The sequence below is a fragment of the Hyla sarda genome, chromosome 5, assembly GCF_029499605.1.
Source record: "Hyla sarda isolate aHylSar1 chromosome 5, aHylSar1.hap1, whole genome shotgun sequence".
NCBI lineage: Eukaryota > Metazoa > Chordata > Amphibia > Anura > Hylidae > Hyla > Hyla sarda.
Window position 1 is genome coordinate 380,720,729 of NC_079193.1, and position 9,631 is coordinate 380,730,359.

General features: G+C 40.6%; 1 protein-coding gene across 1 annotated transcript; it reads right to left on the reverse strand.

Annotated features, from left to right (window-relative positions):
• Nucleotides 1-959: 959 nt before the first annotated feature.
• LOC130274484 (forkhead activin signal transducer 3-like) lies at nucleotides 960-8,928 on the reverse strand. Its single transcript, XM_056522880.1, has 3 exons — nucleotides 7,655-8,928; nucleotides 6,499-6,603; nucleotides 960-2,987 (listed from the first exon to the last, which is right to left on the reverse strand). The coding sequence occupies exons 1-3, from the start codon at nucleotides 7,928-7,930 to the stop codon at nucleotides 2,328-2,330; spliced, it is 1,041 nt and encodes a 346-aa protein (XP_056378855.1). The 5' UTR covers nucleotides 7,931-8,928; the 3' UTR covers nucleotides 960-2,327.
• Between the last annotated feature and the right edge of the window lie 703 nt (nucleotides 8,929-9,631).

Below are 9,631 nucleotides of genomic sequence, written 5' to 3' on the forward strand. Positions count from 1 at the left end.
CAGTGCCGGCTTTTTCTTTTTCTACAAGTGTGTGAAATAACTAAATAAAGTCAGCAATTGTTCACTATCCTCGGATGTGCGCCTCCTAGCCGACATCGGACTATTTCTGCCTGAGTACTGCGTTAGCCTCGCCAGGTTATGCCAGCACCAGCTGTCTCCTCCCGCCATATTATAGGTATTTGATAGATATGTAGACTCCACATAGAATTCATATAAAGTAGGTAGGTAGGACGTCCATATTGTAGGGAGGGATGTAGACGCTCCATAGAGTAGATAGGTAGACGCCCTATATAGTAGGTAGGCCCCATGTAATAGTTATATAGTATGGAGGGAGACTTGTCCATAAAGTAGATATATAGTTGGGGACCCCCATATGGTCGATAGGTAGACTCCCATTATCGTAGGTATATACTGTAGTAGGCAAGGAGGTAGATCCCATATAGTTCCAAACAAAGAAGAAGCGAGAAGATGGCACTCACCATGAAACGGGGTCATTTTATTCTTCAGTTGTGGAGAGACACATACAGGTGAGGGGATCGTGCAGACAGCGGGGAGCGTGCGGAACGTTTCGTGCATAATGAAGCACTTCCTCTAGCCGACGTTCTAGATGAAGTGTGTCATTAGGCACGAAACGTTCTGCACGCTCCCCGCTGTCTGCACGATCCCCTGACCTGTATGTAGTAGGTAGAAGAAATCCCGGCACTCACTGGGTATGCTTAATCATAGTGGTTTATTAATCCATATGCAAGATAGCGACTCGCAGGACGCGTTTCGGCCAAGTGGCCTTTGTCAACTGATATGTGTCTCTCCACAACTGAAGAATAAAGTGATCTCGTTTCATGGTGAGTGCCATCTTCTCGCTTCTTCTGTGCTTGGGACTGTGGACTGCATCAGATTGAGCACCATCTGCACTGGACTGTTGTACATTAGTGGGGCAGTGCGTTCCGCTCGTGATAGAGCGTCTCTCCTATGCATGGGATTATTCAGATAGCAGAGACAGCTTACCTTGCTTTGTTGCTAGATCCCATATAGTAAGTATGTGTCCATCCAATAAAGTAGATGTATAATAGGTATGTAGTCCCCATATAGAAGGTAGAATGTTGCATATCATTGGGAGATCCCACATAAAAGGTTAGTATTGTTACGCCGAGCGCTCCGGGTCCCTGCTCCTAACCGGAGCGCTCGCGGCGTTCCCCTCTCTGCAGCGCCCCGGTCAGACCCGCTGACCGGGAGCGCTGCACTGACACTGCCGGCGGGGATGCGATTCGCATAGCGGGACGCGCCCGCTCGCGAATCGCATCCCAAGTCACTCACCTGTCCCGGTCCCCGGCTGTCACGTCCTGGCGCGCGCGGCTCCGCTCCTTAGGGCGCGCGCCAGCTCTCTAAGATTTAAAGGGCCAGTGCACCAATGATTGGTGTCTGGCTCAATCAGTCTCATTAGCTTCCACCTGTGCACTTCCCTATATAACCTCACTTCCCCTTCCCAGCATTGCCGGATCTTGTTGCCTTTGTGCCAGAGAAAGCGTTTACAGTGTTTGTCTTACCAGTGTTCCTGAGCTCTTGCTATCTCCATTGATTACAAACCTTGCCGCCTGCCCCGACCTTCTGCTACGTCTGACCTTGCCTCTGTCTAGTCCTTCTGTCCCACGCCTTCTCAGCAGTCAGAGAGGTTGAGCCGTTGCTAGTGGATACGACCTGGTTGCTACCGCCACAGCAAGACCATCCCGCTTTGCGGCGGGCTCTGGTGAATACCAGTAGCAACCTAGAACCGGTCCACCGACACGGTCCACGCCAATCCCTCGCTGACACAGAGGATCCACATCCAGCCTGCCGAATCCTAACAAGTATCCCTCAAAAAGAAAAATATATAGTATGTAGGGAGACGTGCCTATATAGTAGGTATATAGTTGTGACCTTCTTATAGTCGATAGGTACAACCCTATTATTGTAGGCAAGTAGGTAGACCCTATATAGTAAATAGGTGTTCCCCAATTTAGTAGTTCTAAAACAGGTATCTAGTACCTATAACTATACAGGCTTTGTGCCTTTGTCTTTTCTTTGTTGGATCTCATTGACACTTACACGACCACAATAACATTTTACTGTGAAAAAGCAATTTATTGGGCAAAAGCAAAACAATTATTTACAAAATTACAAATAAAAGAACCAAGGACATTGGTGATGTATATACACGATGCCTGTGCCACCCCCCTCGGACCTGTGTTGTGCTATAGTTTGTGTCACTGTGACCAGCAAAGTGCGTACTAGCCAGTGACTAAAGTGTTAACACTTAGTCCAAAAGTAGCTTTGTCTGAGTATTCAAAGGGTTAGTAGCCCGGGTGTCTGTAGCCAGGAAGACCGGCGCTGTGTGCTAAGTGGTCCCGGTATAGACTCTGATGGGACATGTACCCAGGGTGTGGGGGGTATACTGGGATGTCAAACACTGTTTTGTTGGGGGGAAAGTCAACTGAAGGGTTCTTTAATTCCAGGGGCAGCGGCGGGGGAAGGGGCCTTTGGGGTTGTAGGGTAGAGGAGAAGGCCTCCCTCCGTTCTTGGTAAGTGGGACTAGAGTAAGGAGGTGTCATGTAGTTATACAGGGATATTGATGGGAAGTTGGAGTAAAGCAGAAGCGGGTGTATACTTGGAGGGGCCACTACATTGGGGGCGATGCATTTTGAGTAAGACGTAGGAAGGTTCCATAGGATCATCGGGAAAGACACCGCGGGGTCAGAAACCGAAGAGCTGGCCGGAGATGTGGCTTCTGGTTCATTCCGGACAGGATCGGCCTCTATTGGGAGATGAGGGCGCCGAAAATCCAGAGGCCTGAAGGGACGTCCGTGAAAAATGTAGGGGGCGAGGTCATGTGGGTAGATATCCTGACGGGTAACCGCTGTGTTTTGAAGCTTCATGGCGTCGGCAGGAATCCGGCTGACGTCCACTGTCCAGTAGTTTCCTTTAGCCTGAGGTTTGTGCGGATCCTTCAAAACCTGAAGGGGAAAAAGAAAAAAATATTTACATAATTGCTTAAAAGATTTTGTTACACCAACAAGGATATCCGACCACTAGGATGCGCTACTATCTAAAGAGCAGGAATCTTCAATGTCCTGGTGGAATGGAGTGGCGGTCACAGGTCCATGAGATCGCTGATGATAGCCGATCTCAGAAGAGTGGTTCCCATTGCTAAGACAGTGCTCGACTAGCTATGGCCATCCATAGGCAATAAATTGTGGCTGCTGCTTTATTCCAACAGGAGACTTGAAAGACAGAGATCAAGCAGACATAAAATGTTGTCCCAACTATGAACCTAAGGGTGAACCATATTATGATACTCTACGAATATTCACTATATTAAGTAACTATAAGATGGTCACAGAAAAAAAACATCACACTCATTTCATGCTGTTTGTAGAAAATGTATATAGAGTGCAATGATAAAATGACAAGGTTATAAATGGGAAGGGATTATACTTTCATTTGGACGTGGGCTGTAGTTATAAGGGGAACATATGTGTGTGTGTGTGTGGGGGGGGGGGGGATGGTGCTACAGGGAACACATTGAGTGTGCACATGGAGGTCTCCTACCCAGTCCTCAAGGCTCCATCAACAGTCCAGGATCTGAATCGGGCAGACCCTACATGTTGTCGCAACTATGAACAGAGCGGCAAACCCTATTACGAAACTCTAGGATTATGATAGTAACATCATGTAAATACATTATATAAAGTTAATATACCATGGTCAGAGAAACTAAATAATCACATTTATTTCCTGCTGTTTGTAGAAAATGTATATAGGGTGCAAACATGAGGAAATTATAAGGTTGTACAAGGGAAGGGAATATATTTTCATTCGGACATGGGCTGTGGTTATAGGGAACATATACAGAGGTCGCCAACCCAGTCTTCAAGGCTCCACCAATAGTCCTGGATTTCAATTTTTCCTTGTAACTCCTATTTTAATGGAGAATGTTGGTGGGCCTTGAGGACTAGGTTGGGGACCACTGAAGAGTTACATACAATAGGTTTGGTCTTCTTTTGCACACTCTTTCCTTTCTACATATTTAATGCAAATCGTGTTTGTATCAGTCTCTGCTGTGGGTGAAAGTATTAGTGGGGAGGGGGATTGTTCCCTTAGGGCCTATTCACACCTGTCAGGTTTGTTGTAGCACATGGTTTTCTGCAACCCCAATAAGAACAAATCTGCAACAAATCTTTTAGGAACTATTTAGCTTTTTTATTTTTTTTATCAGATATAAATGATGTTATATATTTTTTATCAGTTATCAATTTTAATATATAAGATTTTATAGGATTTATTTAGGTTTTTATCAATTAGAAATTATGTTATATAATTATATTATATCAGTTATCATAAGATTTTATAGGATTTATTTAGCCTTTTATCAATTATAAATTGTTATATAATTATATTATATCAATTATCAATTATATTATAGAAGATTTTATCGGATTTATTTAGCTTTTTATCAATTATAAATTTTGTTATATAATTATATTATATCAGTTATAGGATTTTATATGATTTATTTAGCTTTTTATCAATTATAAATTATGTTATATAATTATATCAGTTATCAATTATTTTATATAAGATTTTATAACATTTATTTAGCTTTTTATCATTTAGAAATTATGTTATATAATTATATCAGTTATCAATTATTTTATAGAAAATTTTATAGGATTTATTTAGCTTTTGATCAATTAGAAATTATGTTATATAATTATATCAGTTATCAATTATTTTATATAAGATTTTATAGGATTTATTTAGCTTTTTTATCAATTATAAATTGTTATATAATTATATCAGTTATCAATTATAATATATAAGATTTTATAGGATTTATTTAGCTTTTGATCAATTAGAAATTATGTTATATAATTATATTATATCAGTTATCAATTATATTATATAAGATTTTATAGGATTTATTTAGCTTTTTATCATTTAGAAATTATGTTATATAATTATATCAGTTATCAATTATTTTATAGAAAATTTTATAGGATTTATTTAGCTTTTGATCAATTAGAAATTATGTTATATAATTATATCAGTTATCAATTATTTTATATAAGATTTTATAGGATTTATTTAGCTTTTTTATCAATTATAAATTGTTATATAATTATATCAGTTATCAATTATAATATATAAGATTTTATAGGATTTATTTAGCTTTTTTTATCAATTATAAATTGTTATATAATTATATCAGTTATCAATTATTTTGTATAAGATTTTATAGGATTTATTTAGCTTTTCTTCAGTTAGAAATTATGTTATCTAATTATATTATATCAGTTATCAATTATATTATATAATATTTTATAGGATTTATTTAGCTTTTTATCAATTAGAAATTAAGTTAATTATATTATATCAGTTATCAATTATTTTGTATAAGATTTTATAGGATTTATTTAGCTTTTTATCAATTAGAAATTGTTATATTATTATATTATATCAGTTATCAATTATTTTATTTAAAATTTTATAGGATTTATTTAGCTTTTCATCAATTAGAAATTATGTTATCTAATTATATTATATCAGTTATCAATAATATTATAAAGATTTTTATAGGATTTATTTTGATTATTTAGGAACTATTTAGCAAAAAGAGACATAAAATTATCTTTAAAAAAAAACTAAGCAAAACTAAAAAATAAAAAAGACCCTCGTAGATTAAATAAACTAAATAACATTAATTAAAAAAAAAAAAAAAGACCCTCTGCATTTTAAAAGATGGGCTTGGGGAGGGGTTAACGACTGTATTTGTACCTAGAATAGAATTTTTGGGTCAAAAGTGCCTCAGATTTTATGTAGTTCAGGGAAGTAATTCAGTGCAGTGTATATATGGGTGTGTTATGTTGAGGTTACTCTTAGCAGCATTGCTGAAAAGTGTCTAAAAAAACACATTGTTTTCCAAACAGGGTTCCTACAGCTGTTGCAAAACTACAACTCCCAGTATGCCCGGACAGCCGTTGGCTGTCCGGGCATGCTGGGAGTTGTAGTTTAGCAACAGCTGGAGGCACAATGGTTGGTAAACACTGGTCTTATGAGTTCACCTGGGTATCCTCTAGCATTAGCAGCCTGATTAGATGACCAGCTGGAGTGATCAAACACCTGACCCACAGCCAGAGGACTGTACTCAATAATTAACTAAACATGAACGTGTGAACACAGCCTTAACATAGTTTAATGAATTTTCATTAAAAGTGGTTACCCAGGAATACAAAAACAGAGTTAATTTCTTTCAAAAACTGCTCCCCGTCTGTCTCCATGTTGGGTGTGGTTCTGCAGCTCAGTTAATGGAACCAAGTTGTAATACCACACCCAACCTGGAGACAGACGGGGAGCAGTTTTTGAAAGAAATTAATTCTGTTTTTCTATTCCCGGATAACCCCTTTAAGAAATAGCAACAGCAAGAGGTGTACGCGATGGTTCTAAGGTCCACGAGCGAGCCCTCACCTTTTTGAAGCAGTCGTTCGAAGACAAGTTATGTCTGATGGAGTCCTTCCAGCCTTGGTAATCTCCCTTGAAGAAAGGGAATAAAGTGCTGATCTCCTGTAGGATCTGAAAGCAAAAAAGAAACAAAAACTGTTACTAAATCGTGGACCCTTCGCAAATTCAGAATCTTTCTCCCCAAACTTTGACCCCTTCTCATTGAGTATTGGATGGGAAGACGCTCTATTGGGAGAGGGAGGGTCTAGCTAGATGATGTAGCCAAAAAAACGTAGAAAAGTTGGAAATTCTCCACATTTGCAGAAGACTTCCTCCCCCAAATTTGACTGTTTTTCCCCCAAATTTTGAAACCTTCTCATTGAGTATTGGATGGGAAGATCTTATATCGGGAGAGGAAGAGTCTAGGTAGATGGTGTAGCCAAAAAAATGCTGAAAAGTTGGAAATTGTCCACATTTGCAGATGACTAGTGATTATTTGCAATATTTCGCGAATATATTGACGATTATTCGTCCTATGCTCGCGAAATTTGCATATTCGCTATGTTCATTCACTTTTTTACCCATGCGAAAATTCACATGAAAAATTGGCATAAAATTAGCATAACAATTTGCATGTGAAAAAAAACAGACCCATGTGATAGACCCCTATTCGCATGGAAAATTTTCATAAAAATTCGCATGTGAAAAATAAAAACAAATATTCGTCATTACGAATGTATGGCACTAAATTCTAAATATTCGGGAAATCGGGACGTGCCGGTATTCGCCATAAAAATTTGCATTACATATATTCCTCTTCTCCCAAATTTGACAGTTTTCCCCAACATTTTGAAACCTTCTCATTGAGTATTGGATGGGAAGATCTTATTTCTGGAGAGGAAGGGTCTAGCTAGATGATGTAGCTAAATAAAATGCCGAAAAGTTGGAAATTGTCCACATTTGCAGATGACCACCTCCCCCAAATTGTGAATCTTTCTCCCTAAACTTTGAACCCTTCTCATCGAGTATTGCATGGGGAGATCTTATATCAAGTTGTGATCCCCCCCCCCCTACTTTAAAACCTTCTCATTGAGTATGAAAGTTCTAATATCAGGAGAGGAAGGGCCTATCTAGATGACTTAGCCAAAATTTGACCACATTTGGCAACATTAGATGTTCTTACCTGAGACAACTTGAGCCTCTTGTCTGGGGCATTCTGTATGACCAACGCTATCATGGCCAGGTATGAGTATGGAGGTTTGGCATATCTCTGGTAATTCTTCTTCTTCCCAGATGTCCTCTCCTTCTTCTTCTGGTCTGCGGTGGAGTCTGGCTCTCGTAGGATTCCCTTCTCCTCTCGCTGTTTGCTGTCCTTGTCTATTGGCAGTATCCGCTCCATGTTGGGGAGGTCGGGGGGCGACATGAAGATGGGATCCCAGGGATGGAGAGTGTAAGTCATACCTGGATGTGGTCTTCACAGCTTCCAGATATGATGTGACACTTGGCCCAGCGAAGAGGCCTTGATAAGTGCCGGAGAGCCCAACCTCCATCTTTGTCATGGTAATGACCCCCCCAACAGAAGTGGGAACCCATCGCTGGTAACACCTCAACCTCTATAGTAAAAACAAACACTGTCCATATAACAATAACAATGAAGACTAAACATGAAGTTTCAGTCCTCGGGTGGATCCATCTGTAATATGTGTTTTGTCATGTATATCGCATGTATATAGTGTGTGTATACCATGAGGCTTCCTTATATGCACACACAATCATTAGCTGCATAGATAATACTGAGGCTAAGATGGTAATAAATATGGAGACCCCTGGATGAAGAGCTTACACCAGTCAACCAGGGTGCCTCCAGCTGTTGTAAAACTACAACTCCCAGCATTTCCCATGAATTTTCTGGCTGAGGGTCCGGTGTTTGATCACTCCAGCTGGTCATCTAATCAGGCTGCTAATGCTGGAGGTTACCCAGGTGTACTCATTAGACTAGTGTTTCCCAACCAGGCTACCTCCAGCTGTTGTAAAACTACAACTCCCAGCATTTCCCATGAATTCTCTGGCTGAGAGTCCGGTGTTTGATCACTCCAGCTGGTCATCTAATCAGGCTGCTAATGCTGGAGGTTACCCAGGTGAACTCATTAGACTAGTGTTTCCCAACCAGGTTACCTCCAGCTGTTGTAAAACTACAACTCCCAGCATTTCCCATGAATTCTCTGGCTGAGGATCCGGTGTTTGATCACTCCAGCTGGTCATCTAATCAGGCTGCTAATGCTGGAGGTTACCCAGGTGAACTCATTAGACTAGTGTTTCCCAACCAGGGTACCTCCAGCTGTTGTAAAACTACAACTCCCAGCATTTCCCATGAATTCTCTGGCTGAGGGTCCGGTGTTTGATCACTCCAGCTGGTCATCTAATCAGGCTGCTAATGCTGGAGGTTACCCAGGTGAACTCATTAGACTAGTGTTTCCCAACCAGGTTAAATCCAGCTGTTGTAAAACTACAACTCCCAGCATTTCCCATGAATTCTCTGGCTGAGGGTCCGGTGTTTGATCACTCCAGCTGGTCATCTCATCAGGCTCCTAATGCTGGAGGTTACAAAGGTGAATTCATTAGACTAGTTTTCCCAACCACTGTGCCTCCAGCTGTTGCAAAACTGCAACTCCCAGCATTTCCCATGAATTCTCTGGCTGAGGGTCCGGTGTTTGATCACTCCAGCTGGTCATCTCATCAGGCTGCTAATGCTGGAGGTTACCCAAGTGAACTCATTAGACTAGTGTTTCCCAACCAGGTTAAATCCAGCTGTTGTAAAACTACAACTCCCAGCATTTCCCATGAATTCTCTGGCTGAGGGTCCGTTGTTTGATCACTCCAGCTGGTCATCTCATCAGGCTCCTAATGCTGGAGGTTACAAAGGTGAATTCATTAGACTAGTTTTCCCAACCACTGTGCCTCCAGCTGTTGCAAAACTGCAACTCCCAGCATTTCCCATGAATTCTCTGGCTGAGGGTCCGGTGTTTGATCACTCCAGCTGGTCATCTCATCAGGCTGCCAATGCTGGATGTTACCCAGGTGAACTCATTAGACCAGTGTTTCCCAACCACTGCTCCTCCAGCTGTTGCAAAACTGCAACTCCCAGCATTTCCCATGAATT

What these genes read in the sequence shown, in the direction of transcription:
- LOC130274484 (XM_056522880.1), bottom strand. Translation starts at nt 7,930, where the DNA reads ATGACTTACACTCTCCATCCCTGGGATCCCATCTTCATGTCGCCCCCC. An exon ending in AGAGGCTCAAGTTGTCTCAG is followed by an intron (nt 6,604 to 7,654) that starts GTAAGAACATCT and finishes TTTTGCTTTCAG; the next exon opens with ATCCTACAGGAGATCAGCAC. An exon ending in CGAACGACTGCTTCAAAAAG is followed by an intron (nt 2,988 to 6,498) that starts GTGAGGGCTCGC and finishes TTTCCCCTTCAG; the next exon opens with GTTTTGAAGGATCCGCACAA.